The sequence below is a fragment of the Eschscholzia californica genome, unplaced genomic scaffold (genome assembly GCF_041429995.1).
Source record: "Eschscholzia californica isolate CP2 unplaced genomic scaffold, dmEscCali1.0.p SCAF_4, whole genome shotgun sequence".
NCBI classification, from domain to species: Eukaryota; Viridiplantae; Streptophyta; class Magnoliopsida; order Ranunculales; family Papaveraceae; genus Eschscholzia; species Eschscholzia californica.
Window position 1 is genome coordinate 57,646,972 of NW_028238461.1, and position 20,248 is coordinate 57,667,219.

Sequence of the window (20,248 nt, forward strand, 5' to 3'; positions counted from 1 at the left end):
CCAATGCCCTCCCTGGCAAATGTGGTGTTAGCACCCCCTACAAGCTCAGCCCTTCCCTCGACTGCTCCAAGTATATATGTCTCTCTTTTTTACATACATACTATTAGTACTAGTACCACTACAATTACATACTCTCTCAGTCTTTCTATCTCATGTTTATATACTATATTTATGATCTACTCGATTAATATTGCAGGGTGCAGTAGTAAGATCATATGTTGTACGTACATACTTAATTAATGGAGGAGGAGGAGGAGGAGGATTAATAGGATGATGATAAAATGGTGGAGGATGCATACTCTCTAGCCAGCCAGCCATTTCCCTTAATAAACAACATTATTATTGTACCAGTTCTATCTTTCATGTATCGTCTTTTATCTTTAATTAATACTACTATGTATTAATAAGACCGCTTGTATCTCTTAGATATCTCTTCTCCTGCTTTTTTTTTCTATAATTATTAAACTAAGACATTAAAGTCTGTTTTTAGACCCCTTTTATGTTTATGGTGTTAGAAAATCTAACCATATATATTCATGACCTAATCATGTTTCTAAGATGATTATAACTAAACTGAACAATAAACATAAGACACATAAGTATAATTGGGTCTTCTTCTCTTTGGAAAGAGGGAACCCAAATGGAGACCATGATCCCTTTGAATAATTAAATTATTTCTTTTATTTTTAATTTGGTCCCTCAACAAATTAGAAATTACCTAATAGTCTCTACAAATTTATTACATGAGATTTGTTACGTTAGGTCTATAGTGAACCGTACTTGATCACCCGTGACTTTGACTCTACTTTAAAGCCAAACAGACCCTTACATATATGAGCCCACGTATGTTGAATTTTCTCAATATATGGTTGTATTTTTTGAGCCGCCGACAACCAAATCAACTTTTATGGAAGAGTACTAATTTAAGTGGACATTACTTTTATGAGAATGATGGTTTAATTAATGATATATAGGTTCAACCGGTTCAACCACACCAGTGGCAGCAGGACCGAGATGGCACTCTGTAACGCAATCGTTTGCTACGAGTATCGATATGTTGTAGATCTAGAGTTGAGAAATAGTGAAGAAAAGTTGAACTACTCCGTCAATTATTTTTCTAACTTGTTCTTATAAGGAAATACCTAAAATAAACACAAATAAGTTTTAAGGACTATAATACCCTTCAAAGTTCAAGTCTATATTGGGATAATATAGTAAACCCAGGTGAAGTGTCCCTTTAAGATATTTGAGAATTAAAATCACTGCCTCAGGATGAGGACCACGAGGGGAAAACCATGAACTAGCAATATTCACAACATATGACATATGAAGCCTCGTGATAGTCAGATAGATAAGCTTCTCAACAAATTTTTTATATTTGCAACAGAACAAAAAAAACAAATTTTCTATACATTTTAGGGTGTGGAAGTATCTTTCAGCTTTTAGCAAGGAAAAAATCCCCAAGATCAGGTTGCCAAGTGCGAATATGTAGGTATATATTTTTGTTGCTTCACTATATCACACTTGGAATTTGAATATTCAACTCAAGTCGGTGTCGTTAATAGTAATTAGTAAAATGCTATCAACAGCCACTAATCTCATACATTATGATGTAGAGAGATTGTGGTGGGTGGGAGTGGATGGATCAGAATTGAGAATTGAAAATTGAGAATTGAGACTTGAGACTTGAGACTTCGAGACTTGAGAATTGAGATGGGGAATGTGACATGAGAAGGAGCAATTAAGGGAAGGGTAAGGGACGGATGTGAGTCAATTTCTTAAGAGTCTATTCTATGTAAACGACATGGGAGGTTTCTTGATGATATATCTGTTAAATTCACGATTATATAATAATCGGAGATATGAACATAAAATAATGACACGATAATTAACGTGGTTCGGTCGGATACTCAAGACCTACACGGAGAATAACTTCTTTATTAATTATCACCACATACAATTGTGGATTGATCGGTTACATTGATCAGCATTACTGGATGAGTTTGATTTCTAGAACCCTCTCCTATTTATAGATAACTTAGGGTTTAGAGTGTCCTAGTTTCTCATTACTAAACTAGACAATAATATAAAATCTATCTAATATTATCACTAGATAGTTACAAGAGATATTATGAATATATTATACTAAACATTACATATCTTCACATATCTTCAAATATCTTCTAATATTAATATCTATCGATCAAACTGAAAACAACAAACAATAGACATATGATATTTTGTAGATGTACACATACATGCATTAGGTCCGTCTGTGTGGGGTCTTTCTGTCTGTCTTTCTAATGAGTGACTGAGGAGAGTTATCATCCCATTTCTGGCCAGCCACTAACACATTCTCTCTCAAGGGATCGAGGGATATATGCCACTGTAGATTAGATGATTCATCCACTGTAGATTGGATGGAAGGTAAAAGTAAAACCCAACCAAGGTTCAACGTTAATAACACAAACTACTTTTGGACATTGATGACCCAACCCCCCTTATATAGTAGTCTAAGAGGAAAACCTATGACATTTAATGACCTACACCATAGTGACCCAACCCGGCGACGACATGTGGCAAGATTTGTCATTTCACGTGGGTTTGAGTTCTGGTTTTATGAACTCCACACTTCAGTCCCTTATTTTACCTTCTTTTGCCTTCAGTCCCTACACCAAAACAGATCTAGGCCATTCATTAAAGGGACCGTCCAGATTAGAAACAAATAAATTAAGTCCCAAAACGTGACTTCCTCCCCTCTCTCTCTAAACCGACTAAAACACCAACAACACTCCGTTAAGGATTCAAAGACATGAATTTTCAAACATTGATTTTGTTAGTAAACTTGATGGATCTTAATATGCTACCTCATTGTTCTGTCTTTTTTTCTTTAAGATCTTCTTGCACTTCAAAATGGATTCTTAATTTTGTACCTTGCTTTGTTATTTACTATGTAGTTCGTATTGATTCATCACGAGGTTCAAATTCGTTTGTTACTTACTATGTATTTCATGGTTATTCATCTCGAGGTTCAGATTCGTTGGCATCATCAAACAAATTTGTAACAAAATGCACTCGAATTCTAAGTCCTGGTACTTTGATAATCCTTAGTCTCATACTAGTTTGGTGGTATTTTTGAGAGAAGTTAATTTGTTAATGTGGTTTTGAAGAATACAAGAAATTGTGCCTTAATAGATCAAGAGAACCTGTCTTTGAAAGAGTGACGGTTTCGTTCAACATTGGAGACAACTCTTACTTAAGCTAACATGGTTTGTCAATATGTTTAAGAACTTTAGTTGTCATTCCGCCTTTCTCTAACATCAAGGTTTTAACTCCAAATTTGTGTTTAAAATTGCGCAAACATCTTTTAGGTTTGCCGAATAAGATACACAATGTCGTCTCTTTTTGCTACAAGTTTATAATTAGAATAATAGAAAAAGCTACAAACTATGTATCTCATTCTTTCTTCTGTAACAAAACATTGGTCAGCATACCAATTTGTCCTGCCACTAACAAATTTTTTAATTAAACATGCTTCTAAGCAAAGGATATTAAAGATCCATACCTCTAACTAAAACAGTCTAAATAGATACATAGGCACCAGAAAAAGAGAGCAGTAACAAAATATATACTACTAAAGTATGTCTCAATTTCAACAAAAAAAACTAAAGTATGTCTCAAACTCAGGTAACTTAAGACATCAGATCTTAATAAACAATTCGTAATAAAAGCAACCAAAATATATACTACTGAAGTATATCTCTAACTCAAGTAAACTGAAAGCATTAGACTTTACTAAATAGTGCGTAATAAAATCACCCAAGTGTATACTTTTAATCTTCAATCTCCATTGTATGTTTCAGGACGATGTATGCCCATTAATAGTTCCATATGTGACTGCAAAAGGTGAGATAATCTTTTAACACATATACTATACTTTCTAAATAAAACAAACAAGTATTATAAGGAGTTAGAAATTACCATATCTTGTCGAGCTGTCGTGATTATGTTTTCTTGTGTAACAATACTCTCTTGTGTAGCTGTTAAACCATAGACAGGACCAGGAATCCTAGTCTGAATCGTATTACAAATCGGACTAGATGTTGGCATTTTAGAAGTAGTGCACTAACAAAGAAACCAACGAATTTGTTAACATATAAAAAAATAAGAAGGGAAAGAGACTAACGAAGTAGTGGACTTACACGTTTCTTCGACTTATAGTTTTTCTTCTTGAATCTATTCTCTCGAGGGCGCCCCTTTGCCTTGCACGATGTTGGATCAAGAATATCTTGTCGTGCATTCTCTGCACAATCAACGGTATAACCAGAACCACTGCTCACTTTATCTTGGAATTCCGTCGTTGGCTTAAACTTTAGGATATAATCTTCCAACTGCTCGGTAATTCTTTCACTTTCAGATGCAACATAAGCTACTTCGGTCAAGGATGCACACAATTTTTCAAATCTTTTTTCTTTTGGTGTTGTATCCCATTGACCGTAGTTTACACTAATCTTTGTATATAATCTCGTAACATCTTTCCTCCATCTCCGAAGAATGTACTTATCTGGAATGACAGTAATTTTATTCTTACATAATACCACTATTGCATGTCGACACAAAATCCCCTTGAATTCAAACAATAAACAATTGCACCGAACTTCACATTCTTGAACGTCTAACATAACTTTATAGGAATAGGTTTTCGAGCCCTTACCAAATTCTTTCTCCTCTGAAATAGTATATTCATACACATTGTCATACTTTCTGCAATCTACTGTATCACAAGCCATTTTCCCTCTCATTTCTTCTTGAAAATCTCCAAATTTTTTCAGTGTGTATTTTTCTCTCATTTGTTTTTCTATTTGAAATGGACTCACACATGGCATTTCTAAATTATAGCACCTAAAATCTTCCTTTGCCTCCTTTTCAACTTTATCTCTCAAAGCTGTATTGTATTGTTCAACAAAAAGTTTCAAGGTAGTTTTCGGGCCTACAAATCCATCGAAAAAGGCATTTACACCTTCACTACGTTGAGTACTAGACATTCCTGCCCAAAAATAATTTTTCACAAAAATTGGCACCCATCGCCTTCTCTCTTGGTACATATGGTTCAACCATGTATTTTCTTCCAAGCCATACTTTTGTATCATAAGCATCCAATTACTCTCGAACTCTTCTGTGCTAAGTGTTTCGTGGACAAGTTGAGTAAGAGCGTAACTTATTTCATCGAACTTTTTGTAACTTTTTAGTTTCTCAGGTATTTTCTTCATTACATGCCACAAACACCATCGATGTCTTATATTGGGAAATACTTCTTGAATAGCGATTTGCATGGCAGCATCTTGGTCCGTTATAATTCCACCTGGAGCTCTTCCGTCCATACAAGAAAGCCATGTTCTAAACAACCACGAGAATGATTCTGCATCTTCATTAGACAACAACCCACAACCTAATAAAATGGACTGCCCATGATGGTTCACTCCAACAAACGGGGCAAAAGGAAGATGATACTTATTGGTTAAATAAGTCGTGTCAAATGTCACGACATCTCCAAATTCTTTATACGCCTCTCTACTTCTCCTGTCTGCCCAAAAAACATTACGTAAACGAGACTTATGATCTACTTCCATCGAAAAAACGAATCCGTTATTCTTTCGTTGCATAGACAAAAAATATTCTTGAATAGCAACAGCATCTCCTTCCCCAAGACGGATTCTTCTCTTCTTTTGGATATAATTTCTTGCATCTCTTTCTGTAAAGGAGACATTCTCATGTCCACCAGCTGCCACCACTTGTTGCTTAAAGCTACGACTCGTCTTAGTTCCTGCCAAATCACATATTTCGAGTTGTCTAGCTACGTACGGGTTAATCTTTCTATTGCATCTATAATGACGAACTTTTCCTGGACTAAGGATATGATTATGTTCAAGGTTCACAACTGTAGTTTCCCATTTTCCATTATCTTGTAACTTAGCATTGATTCTAGCTTTGCAACCAGTTTTGCTACTTGGTTGAGGATTATTTGATGTCGACGTATATTTTCCCCCCTTAGCACATGCTATTACAACATATCTTAGAATTCCTTGTACGCTTCTCTGTGATGTCTTTTTCACTGGATGCCCCACTTTTTTGGCGTAACGAAGACAATAGTCGTACAACTCTTCAAGACTATTAAACTCCATTCCAGACCTAGGTACTTCTATCTCTGTTTCTGATCCAACATTGTATTTATCATTATTGGACTTGTCATAACGCTCACAATCTCCACTTTCTGAAATCATATTTCCACAGTAGTAGTTACTGAAAATAAAAATAAAATTATTACAAAGAGGTAAAATCAAGTAATAACTCATCAAGAATGCAGGCAGGTGCAATTTAAATTGATAACAATTATACGATAAAATAAAAATTGGTTCAAAGAAACCAAAACTTAGATATTGTCAAACTAGATACTAGACTAATTACTTGAACAAAATAAGAACAAGCAAACATACATTAGATTTTGTAAGTAGCAACGAAAAACCCTAATTTTTACCTCAAAAAATCTTTAGAGATTATGGTTGATTTGAGTAGACGAATCTTTAATGATAAGACTTTACCACGAATGTAACGTAAAAACTCTTTGAAATCTTCAGAAACCAGGTGAAATTTCTTCACGTTCTTTGAGGAGAGAATTCTTTGTTTTGTTTAGAAAAGGGTTTAGATAGAGAGAAGTGGGTAGGTTTCACGTTTTGGGACTTAGTTTATTTGTTTCTAATCTGGACGGTCCCTTTAATGAATGGCCTAGATCTGTTTTGGTGGAAGGACTGAAGGCAAAAGAAGGTAAAATAAGGGACTGAAGTGTGGAGTTCATAAAACCAGAACTCAAACCCACGTGAAATGACAAATCTTGCCACATGTCGTCGCCGGGTTGGGTCACTATGGTGTAGGTCATTAAATGTCGCCTCATATATCATTTCCGTATATGAGCCCATAAAACATTCCTTACATTGATTTTGGTAATTAATTATGTTCGAAAAAAAAATACCATAGAACAACAAGAAGAACTAGGCAAACTCTTGGAAGAAATTTTATGTTGTTTGCCGTAATTCGTGGTTTAATGGATCAAAATCATCAAAAGCACAAATCGCAGCAAGTCACGTAAAGAGTTTTGTCAAGAGTCACAAAGATAGGTAGAGGAAGCATCAAAATCATATCATTCAATGACGCCCAACTAACTAAAAAAAATCCGTACATCAATATGGTTAAGAGAAATTAGAGAGAATTGATTACAAATCCGCCATTTTCTCTATATAAATAAACCCTTAGATTGAAGACTCACTCATCAGCTTCCTCATCAGATACACAGACACTTTGCATATAGATACTAATAATCCTTGTTAGTGAGTAGTAGTAATATTCACAATTAAGAATGGCAGGAGTTGTTAAGATGATGATACAGGTGGTGGTGTCGGTGATGGCTTGCATGGTGATGGTTGCACCAATACGTGAGGCATATGGAGCGGTGACATGTGGGACGGTAGCAGTGGATATAGGGCCATGCTTTAACTACCTGAAGTCAGGTGGTCCAGTGACAGCGAGCTGCTGTTCAGGGGTGAGGGCACTCAACGCTGCAGCATCAACAACTCCGGATCGCCAGACAGCATGTGGTTGCTTAAAGAAGCTTGCATCGACGGGCATCAACTTGGGTAACGCCAATTCCCTCCCTGGCAAATGTGGTGTCAGCATACCCTACAAGCTCAGCCCTTCCCTCGACTGCTCCAAGTATGTCTCGATCTCTTTTTTACATACATACTCTGATCTCTGTCTTTCTATCTCATGTTTATATATATACATATTTATGACCAACACTTGCTGGATTTTAATACTGCAGGGTGAAGTAAGATCTTACCTAAGTACATAGTACTACTTGATTTCCATATATTTATGAGGGTCGCCTACCTACCTAATTAATGGAGGAGGAATGAATAAAATGGAGGAAGGGGCTGGCTCCCTCCCTTCTCTAGCCAGCCAGTCATTTCCCAACTTTATCATTGTACTTACTACCTAAGTAGTTTCATTTTGTTGTATCGTCTTTATCTTTAATTAATACTACTATTGTATTAATAAGACCACTTATATCTCTTCGATATCTCTTCTCCTGTTTCTTTTTCCCGCTTATAGTTTTATATAATTATTACTCCAGTATAAAAGAGGCATATAGTAGTAAAGAAGACTCTTCCATCTCATTTGACCACTACAAACTAAACTTTTTGGACATTGATGACCCAACCATATCATATGGTTGTATATAATTTTTTTTAAGCAAATCAACTTTTATGTAAGAATACTAGTAATTATAAGTAGACCATTTAGTTCCAGTTTCCCTATCATCTTCCTCTAGATATTAGGGAAAAAACCAAATTAATCAGATCTTTGTGTCATGATCAAAGATGAGTATATATAATGGCTGACTACACTCAAATATTTAGTACAGAAAAAAAACATCTTACTCGCAGACATTAGTTATAAGTTGATCTCTTTGTTCCATGTCATTTCATTTCATACAAAATAACCAATCATACTAAACTTCAAAGATTTAATAAGGGCAACTACTTTATTTTGTCAAGGTACTTAAAATAAGATGATTTTAATAGAGAATAAAATAATAAGTATTGATTGTTAACCACATATACACTGATGGATATTTGAAAACTAAACATTTTTCATCATCTCGCCATTAAAATAAGAGTTAATTCCTATATGGCCCCCTACTTTGTGACCAGCTTCCTTTATGGCCCCCAAATTTCTGTAAATTCAAATATGGCCCCCTATTATCATAGAAATGTCATAACTACCCTTCCCATTAATATATTTTCAAAATAAAATTAAAAACAAAAACCTAAATTCCACCTCACTTCCCTCTCCACCACTCATCTCTCTCCATGTCACCTCTCTCCAACTCACCTCTCTCTCTCTCCAAGTCAGCACTCTCATGAAGGTCGCCGGCCGGAAAATTTTCCGGCCGGCGACCTTCAAACTTAAAAAAAAATTTTTTTTTTTTTTTTTTTTCACTCACCTCTCTCTCTCTCTCCAATCAGCACTCTCATGAAGGTCGCCGGCCGGAAAATTTTCCGGCTGGCGACCTTCATACTTAAAAAAAAAAAAAAAAAATTTTTTTTTCACTCATCTTTCTCTCTCTCTAAAAATTCCGGCGAAGGGGGTTTCCCTTCGCCGGAATCTGGTCTGTTGAAGAACAGACCAGTTCGGTCTGTTGAAGAACAGGCCGATCTGGTCTGTTCTTCAACAGACCAGAATAGGTCTGTTGAAGAACAGACCAGATCTGGTCTGTTTTCCGGCCGGCGACCTTCATGAGAGTGCTGATTGGAGAGAGAGAGAGAGGTGAGTGAAAAAAAAAAGGTTTTTTTTTTTTTTAAGTTTGAAGGTCGCCGGCCGGAAAATTTTCCGGCCGGCGACCTTCATGAGAGTGTTGACTTGGAGAGAGAGAGAGGTGAGTTGGAGAGAGGTGACGTGGAGAGAGATGAGGGGTGGAGAGGGAAGTGAGGTGGAATTTAGGTTTTTGTTTTTAATTTTATTTTGAAAATATATTAATGGGAAGGGTAGTTATGACATTTCTATGAAAATAGGGGGCCATATTTGAATTTACAGAAATTTAGGGGCCATAAAGGAAGCTGGTCACAAAGTAGGGGGCCATATAGGAATTAACTCTTAAAATAATTGTTAAATTTAATGTCGCTATTAAAGTTAATGACTTAGCGATAGTGACACACATAGACGTGCTTCGGCCATTAAAATATCATCAAGGAATGAATGAAAGCTTCACCTACGGTGGAAAAGTGCAACAACAACATTCAAATTAAATAATTTCCGGGTTGAATGACAAACTTTTGTTAATACCATGGTAGCGATACGAAAGTAAGGATGTTTTGAATCTCCATCTACTTTAATTATTAACCTTCTATTTTTCTCACATAAACCCAAACAAATAAAACTGCAATCACCTCAGACAGCTTCACAAACCCAAATCCAAACTAGATAGCTGCATAATTTTGAAGGACAAAGAACAAGTCTAAGTTATTGGATGTCAAACTTACAAAATATATGGGGTCAGATCATTGGGCAAGTCTGAAGGTGGGAACCGGGATTGAAAACTTCTAGCTGCTGCTGCTGCTGCTTTCACTGACTGACACTTTAGGCCCTTCTCCCCTCACAAGATGTGAATCCGTGTTGTTATTGATAGTACCGAACCCCTGAAACGGACCTAGTGGGTCCTGCAGAAAACCCTCGGGGAAAGCATGAGAACAAGCGGCAACTAGACGATTACTTGAGAATGGCAAGCTAGACTGGAGAGGTTGGAATCGCGGAAACCACATATTCTGGTAAGTGCCTATTCCTGATTGCTGCTGCATAAATTGAGATGGGGAGCTGTGCATTCCCAAGTTCAAGGAGCTCATCATTTCCCCAGTTGCGATCTTAAGGCTCTCAACATCCTGCTTCAGTTTATTATTCAGAGCTGCAAAAGCAACACCCCAATATCACATGCTCTGCCAGAGACTCCCGATCATAATAATCATAGACATAATTCCAAATGTGTATTCTATGAAGCAGCACGGAGGGAGGAATACTACTTCGATGACTGAATGTTAAAAGTTCATGGCGACTGAATGGTCATACGGTGGTAGCACTAAAATAGACAGTACCAAATCATAACCACTTTGATGAATATTCGAGCTTAACATGAAATAATTTATCTAGTACCATGGCGACTGAACAAGGTTTTAAGGATAATCATGCAGAAAAAAAAAAACAATGAGACATACCATGACGCGAGAGAGCTTGTTGTTCCAAGGCATGTAACCGAAGTTTAAGCTTTGTATTCTCAGAAGTCAGATCCTGTGTTTCTCTCTAAAAGAAAAACCCAAAAAGTAATCAGCTTATGCCTATATATGATTCTAAGACAATTTGAAAATGATAACTAAATATGAGCAAGGAGTAAAAGATACTGGTATCTTGTGAAAACTTCAAATGGAAAACGATTTGAGCGAAAACCAGCGACAAGCATATGGAGAAAAGATGCAGAGGCACGTATTACAGTAATCTCTTTAACACTCTCAGTAATCAGAGATAGAAACATTTTCATGTGTCCAACAAACCTGAAATAGTACCAGTTGAGCAGAAAGAGTTGTTGATTCAGTTTGAAGTGTGTCTACTTTACGCTCAAGTTCCAACATATGGCGAGCTTTTCGCTCTTTTGAACGAACAGCTGATTGACGATTTGCCAGAATCCTATATAACATAGCAAAAAAAAAAAAAACAAGGAATATATAAGACATAAGAGCTTTTCGCTCTTTTTTGTCATTTTCTTAGATAAGTCATCATATTATGGTTACATTTACATCAGAATGGAGAAAAAGTAACATAGTATATGGCCAAGTATATAGTAATCGAGAAGTCTCGTCCTCCTGGTTTATCAAAGGTTTAAGGTAGGAATTTGCACCAATAATAATAATAATAATCATGTGGGACCAATACGGAGCACAGCTATGAATTCTCTGCTCTAAAAATAGAACAGAGAGGGCATTTGACCTTATGGGCCGTGGTGGTACAGAATGGCATTTTATGAAGAAAGAATGGATTGAATTTTGTGATGTCAAATTTACCTCAATGAGGAGGAGGAGGAGGGGAATCTCATAAAGTTTGTGCGGCCCCCATATATTATATGTCAATGGGAGTATTAAGTAGTAGTAGTTATTTTGTGTGGAGTAAAATTAGATTAGATTATATTAGATGAATTGGTAAAACAAACAAACAAACAAACAAACAAACAATAGTAGTAGATGGGTGAATGGTGATCCTCCTAAAATGAATTACTAGTCATAACAAAATAGAGGGCATGCTTAAGCATCAAAGTAAAAAAGAGAAAATGTTGAGGGTGGGAGGGAGGGAGATGGATGACCTTCTAGCTCGCTTAGGATCGTTGGCCCAAAGGTCAGCAAGTTTATCAGGAGGACTCAATGTCTTATTGATTTCTGCCGATATATTTTCATTTCTCAATAAAGATGATAAAGAGGAGGATGAAGATGATCCATCACCAGAAATGCTGTGACCATGACCACCACCAACTCTTTGATTCTTCTCCTCCGCCTCCTTCTCGTAATTTCCTACTCCTCCTCCTCCTCCTGAATCTGATGATGGTTTCATCATCATCATCATCATATGGATAGGGTGGTGGTAATTTCCATTGGAAGTGATACTACTACTGGTGGGGAAGATGAGATCATCTGCCGATCCCATATCGGCGATGATGAGAGGGTCTGCTAGGGTTATTAGTAGTAATGTAGTATTAGGGAGTGGTGTATTTGAAGTCTTCGTATTCTATTAGTCATCATTGTGTTAAAATTCTCAATTAGGGAAGTAGGATGATGATGTTGCATTTCCAAAGGAGGAGGAGGAAGAAGAAGAAGGATCTTCCCTTCCATTTTTATGATTTGCTCAGCTGCCCACTTTTGGAAAAATGAGTGAGAGGTCCAAATTTTGGGGGTAAATGAGAGCCTAATCCATTTTTGAAAGATTTAGGTTTTTTGGTCTGTTCACGGCTCCGGCGAAGGGAAACCCCCTTCGCCGGAGTTTTTAGAGAGAGAGAGAGATGAGAGAAATTTTTTTTTTTTTTTTTGAGGTCGCCGGCCGGAAAATTTTCCAGCCGGCGACTTCAATCGGAGAAGATGAAGGTGAGTTGGAGAGAGAGAGGGGTGAGTTGGAAAGAGAGGTGATGTGGAGAGAGAGAGAGTTGACATGGAGAGAGATGTGTGGTGGAGAGGCAAATGAGGTGGAATTATGATTTTATTTTTAATTTTGAAAAAAGATTTAAAGGAAGGGCAGTTAGGACATTAACTTAAAAATAGGGGGCCATATTTGAAGCTGGTCACAAAGTAGGGGGCCATATAGGAATTAATTCTATTTATTTATACTATAAGAGAATTATTATCGATTGAAATAAATAATGTAAAATATAGAAATAATCCTAATCCTAATCTATATAATAAAATAGGTGGATGGGTGCTGACTGGGACAAACTCCTGGATAAATCCAGCCCTCCTTCCCACATCAGCGCTAATCCCAACCGTCTGATTCAACCACTCAGATCACCCGGGCCCTAGAGAAATATCTCTTCTATGCCTATAGCCGCATCTCTTCTACCGACAGACACATCTCTTCTCAGGGACATCTCTCTTTGCACTTCAGTCTATTAAGATGAAGATTGTCTGCTTCAAATTTTTTTTGCTTCCTTCGTTTGGGAAATCAGTGGACGCGATTGTTCTTCTAAATCAATTTGTGTCTTCTCTGAATTTTTGTATTTCCTACTTCCCTCCATCAAAGCTATGAATTCTCTGGTGCAGAAAATTATTTGCTTCAGTCGTTTGAGAATTCAGTCGGCAAGGTTAGTATTATGTTCTCTGAATTTTTTTATTTCGTAGTTCCAATTTTCATTTGAATTCTATGAATATGTTTCTGCTTCTCTGAATTTTGGTCGTTCTCAGTGAAACATAAGTTCTGCTGATGAGGTGTTTGATGAAATGTCTTATAGATAACATGTGAAATGAGGTCTTGTGAATGTTTACATTTTGTCAAATGAAGCATAACCATTAAGTTTTGTTTGAGGTGCTGTGAATTTGCTATTTTTTGTCAAATGAAGCATAACATCTAAATTGTACCTCTTTAAGTTTTTGTCCAACTATCTACACATCATGCCCAATCTTGTAGGCCACTTTCAATTTGGATGAGTACCTAATGTTGTCTTCTCTTCGTTAGCCATGGCTTTACTAGAAAAGAGTGGGATTGAAGTCTTTACAGTACTTGATATCATGGAAGTGGTCAGATGAATCGAACTATAGTTGTACTAGATACACCGGAAATGAATCCTCCTTGGCCTTTGTTTCCACTTAATCTTCACAAAGATTCACTTTTGCACGACAACTCAGTTTCTTTTTTGTTTGGTGTGATAAGAAATCCTGTAGAGGTCTTCCCTACGATTCGTTTAAGTTGGTAAATTTAAGGCAGATGTTAACTTCCTGCAGGTACAGTAGTCCCGCTAAACATCCTTAATTCATCAAGTTAATATGTCATAGAATCAAGTTATCAACTAAAGAGATGGTGTTTCTTATGTAATTTTTCAAAGGTAGTTGATACCATGTCCTTCGAGCACTAATCCCTGTCTCCGAAATATTTAGTGCAGTCCCGATTCCAAGTTTTAGATTTCCATTAATGAATATGTCTTGAACAGTTTATAAAATATGATTTCAAAAAATCAAGTGTCGGAGATTATTTCTTCCAAAATATTTCATAACGCATAGATGGGTTTAAAGTTTAAGATGAACTTGATCGAACCACTTTCGCGTGACATTGTACAGATAGAACTTATCTCATACATATCATGTAAGACATGCCGTATGTATATAAAGGTGAAATCATTATGATAAAGGTTTTGGAGGGATCACATAGAAGGCACTGACACCATAGTCTCGGCTATCGAACCACTTTCGCGTGACATTGTACAGATAGAACTTATCTCATACATATCATGTAAGACATGCCGTATGTATATAAAGGTGAAATCATTATGATAAAGGTTTTGGAGGGATCACATAGAAGGCACTGACACCATAGTCTCGGCTATGCATTTCACTTGCCGATTGGAGATTGAAACTTCAAATTCTGGTAAGGAGTGTTTAATATGTTGAACTAATTCTTTGTAGTTATTTGATTCTTTTATTTCTTAAATAGTTTTTCCCTCTATACATTCAATTTTGCGTGTACAAATCCCCTATATTATCTCTTGTAACAAATATTATTTTTTATTGTTGGTAGAAGTAGAGTGTTTTCCTCACATTCCTCCGCTACAAAGCTACCCAGTTCAAGAAGTTGTCCAATTTGAGATTTTACTTATATTTCATATTTTTAATCTTCTTAATTTCGTGACTTACAGTTTTTTAGTTTACAATGCTGAAAATAGATTTTGGGGAGTATGATGTTAGCGGAGGAGATGAAATTTATTTAATCATTAAAGGGAGGTAATTTTGTGTTATTTTCTTATGTTTTGAGCTAAATCTTATAAAAAAAATTGATGTTTGAAGAGTGGAAAATTTATAGGGTTAGATTATATTTAGACTTTCTAAAAGATAGTTGGCATGTTGATAAGGTTCATGAATTTAACGATGTGGAAATAGAAGATCATTTAGAACTCCAATGGAGCCCCATGGCTCAGACTAAACCTCATTTACTCTTGAAAATATGTTTTTGGTAGTTTCCATTTAACAGACATCCTAGATTTTATGGTATTTAGTGATCTCAACTTCATGTGTCAGATTGATGTAATTACTCTACCAAAGGTATTTGTATGTTATGCCTCAAGACAAGTTTTAGAATTGCATTTCACAAATGGGTTTCCTTATGATATTTGAATGACCAGAGCTTACCTAATTGGTGTTGCCCAATGAGTATCTTACTATTTTACATCCTAAATCAATATGGAGGGCAGACAAAACTAATGAAACATGCTCAAGGATGGAAGATAGATACCATTTGGATCCAATAGAAGTATATTTTGGGTCAACCTTTGTGCTTTTACTGCCTCATAGTATACTTCATGTTGTTTCTATATGTAGATAAATTGTGGTTGTTGGCATTGTTTTCATTATGGAACGATTTCAATCTATCGGACATTTCAAATTTGTTTAATCTAAGCATTCTGTTGAATATCTGTTGATATTTGTCAGCGAAATCTCTTTTGCCCTCTTTCCCTCCCTCTCCCTTGCCCGTTCCGTCAGTTGTTAATGTAGGTTTCGTGTCATTGGGGTGTCTTAGTTACAAGGAGTTTGACTTTCCTGGAACTTACCATTATGAATTTTGATGTTCAACTATGAGTGAATATATCTCTTTGATTTCCATCTTTATGTACAATTAATAAGATGATCCATCGTTAACAGGTTATGGACTGTTTATTAATGAAACCCATTACACAAAATTATAAATGATTTTCCATGATTGTATTCATATTTACTTGACAATTAATTCTTTTCACTTTCACTCTTATTCCAAATTAAAAGCATAATAATATTTTCTTCTTCTTTTCTAATGAAGGTACCACAATCTCATATATGGTGTTTCTTTTCCTGAACGCGAGTGCCTTCATTTTTTTCCTCTCACATATATTTCATGTAATTCATTAGAGGTAAGTCTTATGATTCTTATTATTAGTTGTTTCTCATCTTGATTTTGCTTGTTCATAACTCATTGATGGACATATATTATACTTATTTTTATTTGTTTGATTATTTTCCAAACTTGAAGTGTATGAGCATAACCTTATTATGTTTTCCCATGTTTTATTTTTTGTTGTTTGTTACCGTGGGTAGATCTTAGGCGAGTGCCCCTCCTAAGTGCAATGGCGCTCCATCTATTATATTCATGGGTGTGTTTTGTTGTGTTTAGTGCATTCATGGTCATTTGGATTTAATGTTGCAAAGTTACGATTTCATTTGCTTAAATATAAATTTTTATGTCTATTCCATTTTGAAGTTATCTCTGAATCATTTGAGATGACCTTAGGTTCATAGAAATTTAAAGGGAGTATCTATCAAGTTGGAATTTAAGGAGTTTTGGTTTTTCCGTTTCTGTAATTGTTTATTGACCAAGCAATATCTTATTGGATGTTTGAAGTGTTAGAAAGAAGAAAGATAGGATTTGGGGTTTGGGTCCCGATCTTTCATTTGGTGGTATAAGCATTTGCACACACAAAGATTCACTAACATTTATGTGCATAAGTTGCTAAATTTGATTTTATTTTTTGAAGAATTTATAGATTCACTTTTTCTTACAGGTCATGTGTAGTGCAGGAGGAATTTCCATTGTAACTAACATGGAGGAAACATGTGATTCACTTTCTTGACAATATCTTTAACATAATAACAAATTCATGCTTGAGTAGATAGATTTAAATTTTCTATCATTTCACTATTGGACAAGAATTTTCTTAGTTTTGTACCATGAATTGTTGAACACAGGAAAATGAATATTGTAAGAGATGCATTTATTTCTAGAGGATCATGTCTTTGAACTTTTTTTGGTAATTTTTAGCTCTCTTTTGTTATCGTTGATTCTAGATTATATCATTTTGTGTTTGTTTTAGATTAGTCTTAATTCTTTACAATTAATTCAAAATTCTATTGATAATAATTTCGTCAAGTTCACTTATTTTTACCGTGCCGGAGGCACGGGCTATACCCTAGTGTATCTATATCTTGGAGATATATGTGAGAATATTTTTTTTGATTTAATCTTGGGTAGGAATATTTGACTTGAGTACCACTTTTACCCTTATTAATTTTCAGCAAAAAATGTGAAGGAGGACCAAATGTAAGAGAAACAGTACTTTTTTCTGTTTTTATTTTTTTTCCTCCCCTTCTTGCCCTTGGACGGGACATTTCCATGTTTCTGACAATCTGACGCGACGACAACGAATTAATTAATTTTCCGTACATAACTTCACGACAGAAAAACATTCAGATTTTTTGAAATTTCAAAAATGGTGCCATTTTTTACGAAATTTTGGCCAATTTTTTTGGATCCCGCCCATTGTATTCTGTTTCAATTCCTTCTTTCTTCTTATTTATACACCAAAGATCTTCTTCATCATTCTTATTTTGTTTCACATTTTATCTTCTCCATCTCTTTCAATCTCTAAAAACATCAAAGTTTTTAGTTTTTTTTCTCTCTAAAAGTTTTACTTCTTCTTATTTATACACTAAAGATCTTCTTCATCATTCTTATTTTGTTTCACATTTTATCTTCTTCATCTTTATACAAATATTCCGAAATCGATTATATTCTTACCCGATTTATCTTTTTGAAAGATTATCGACTTCTGAAAATTATCGTTTTCATTAAAAATGTTTTTGAAAGGTTACCAACATATAATGCAAGAATGTTTAAGAAAAAGAAAGTAATATTATTGGATAGAGAAAATTTGTTTAAACTGAAATAAAAAGAATAAAAATAGAAAATATAAAGAGAGAAAAAGATGGAGGGAAAATATGAAAAAGGAATAAAATTTAGAGAGAGGGAAAATATGAAAATTTCCAGTACAAAAATGTGTTGTTCATAACCAAAAGGCTAGTACACAAAACAATTTCCGGTACACAAGAAAATTTCTAGTACAAAAATTTCTAGTACATTATCTAAATGGCCAGTACACAGAACAATTTCTAGGAAACAAAAAAACTTCCCAGTACAAAAATGTCTAGTACATAACCATATGGTCAGTACATAGAACAATTTTCAGGAAACAAGAAAATTTCCAGTACAAAAATGTGTAGTACATAACCAAATGGCTAGGAAACAGAACAGTTTGCAAGAAACAAGGAAATTTCCAATACAAAAATGTCTAGTACATAACCAAATGGCTAGTAAACAGAACAATTTTCCTGGAAACAAGAAAATTCCCATTACAAAAATGAGTAGTACATAACCAAATGGCCAGTACACAAAACAATTTCTGGTACGCAAGAAAATTCACGGTACGAAAGTGTTTAGTACATAACCAAGAAAAATCAAAATTGGTTAGAAATTGGTTAAAATTTGAGAGAAATTAGGTATTGGTTAAATTAATAAATCTGGAAAGTTGGAGAGAAAAATTCGAAAATGTGGAAAATTTAAATTTAAATGAAAAACTACCAGAAAATGAAGAAATTTTAAATATCTACTAGGTATGGCCCGTGCCTTCCGGCACGGCGAAATGTAGTCAATATCAAGATTATGAAAAGACAAAAAAATGATATATTATGATAACCCTGACAAAAAATTAGATGATTCGGGTTTGAAAATAGTTAATACTAAATAGAATATCAATATGAAAACATCGATCAAAATTTTCGAGAAGCAACGACGTTCTGATCTAAATTGGTGGTACGTATGATAAGTAGTGTTACTTCCGATTTACTAAGAGGGAACTTCTAGTTACCAGATCAGAATACACGAGGAGACGGCTATGTGGAAAATACGCATGAATTTTGTGTCATTATGTGCAAGGTATTCATCAGTCAAGAGGAACATAAAGAGTTTAAAAAGTTAACACTTAACAAATAAAAAGAGTCAGCTTAACTTGAAGAGGTCAATAATAATTAAATCTTAAAAAAAAATGAATGAATCATAATGAAAGAGAACAGTGTGGAACCCTTAAGTCTTAAGAGATTTGAATGAATCATCTAAATATAATGCAAGTTAACAAAAAAAATAACCATAGATGCAAATAAATTTGAACACAATATACTCAATAACCTAACTAAAACCATGCAAACCAAAAATTTATCTCTAACAAAATCTCAATGAATCTTTTTTTTTTAATAGAAAGGATTTATTATGCAAGAGGAATTGTCCTTTTACATATTGTTCATTGTTCCAACTGAAAAAAATAAAGAGAGATAGAGAAAAATATAAGGAAAATTATTGAGGAAAGATTCGATGTGTTCCTTACTTTTAGGAAAAAAATTATCTATGCAAGAGAGAAAAAAAATTTCTAATGAAAGGGAATTCCAAAACCAATATTAAATGTGAGATTCATTGGGGAACTCCAAGAGATGAGTTGTTTAAGAATTTAAAGAATCATATTAAATTTGATACTTTCGACCAAACTGTAAAATGTTCTAAATACCCATTCGTAGAGGAGACCATAAAAGTTACACTACATTCCATGTTTTGAGAAATAATATCAAGAAGTGAAACTTCAATTTAACAAGAAAATGAGATGTAAAACAAACATTCAGATGATTTTGTCAAAGATTACTCATAATTCGTAAACCTGCAAATAGAAAAAAAAAAAGATAAAAGGGTTATGATAGATAGTGTATTGATACCCATTGAAAATAAAAAATGATAAAACACACAAGAAATAGAGTCAAGTCAATTCGAGCGACAATGAAATTTTAAATACATGGGGTCTTTTTTAGCTTACAAAAATGTTGAAGCAAGAAGAATAAGAAAAACATTTTTTCTTGAAATGCAAACAACAAAATCATCCCAAAATAAATCAATGATGAAGTCTGGTTAGAAGAAAAATTGGGTGAAGACAATATTAGTAGCAATTTACAATGACAAAAAAGAAAAAACAAACTTAATTCAAAATCTCTAGAAGAAATACCATGTCAATCTGTCCGACACTAAAATGAAGAGTTTATGCTTCTAAAGAAGGTATTCT

General features: G+C 34.7%; 2 protein-coding genes and 1 long non-coding RNA gene across 3 annotated transcripts; 1 reads left to right on the plus strand and 2 right to left on the minus strand.

Annotated features, from left to right (window-relative positions):
- Positions 1-4,181: 4,181 nt before the first annotated feature.
- On the minus strand, positions 4,182-7,728 carry LOC147546815 (protein FAR-RED IMPAIRED RESPONSE 1-like). The gene is made up of 2 exons (XM_086635937.1): positions 7,553-7,728; positions 4,182-6,300 (listed from the first exon to the last, which is right to left on the minus strand). The coding sequence occupies exons 1-2, from the start codon at positions 7,726-7,728 to the stop codon at positions 4,182-4,184; spliced, it is 2,295 nt and encodes a 764-aa protein (XP_086492063.1).
- A 2,122-nt stretch (positions 7,729-9,850) lies between these two features.
- On the minus strand, positions 9,851-12,582 carry LOC147546816 (transcription factor RF2b-like). The gene is made up of 4 exons (XM_086638520.1): positions 11,957-12,582; positions 11,154-11,286; positions 10,821-10,905; positions 9,851-10,513 (listed from the first exon to the last, which is right to left on the minus strand). The coding sequence occupies exons 1-4, from the start codon at positions 12,292-12,294 to the stop codon at positions 10,155-10,157; spliced, it is 915 nt and encodes a 304-aa protein (XP_086494646.1). The 5' UTR covers positions 12,295-12,582; the 3' UTR covers positions 9,851-10,154.
- Positions 12,583-13,104: 522 nt separating this feature from the next.
- On the plus strand, positions 13,105-17,143 carry LOC147546817 (uncharacterized). The gene is made up of 5 exons (XR_015224367.1): positions 13,105-13,438; positions 14,627-14,715; positions 14,992-15,068; positions 16,138-16,228; positions 16,877-17,143. It is a non-coding gene; the product is annotated as an uncharacterized LOC147546817 (long non-coding RNA).
- Positions 17,144-20,248: the final 3,105 nt, after the last annotated feature.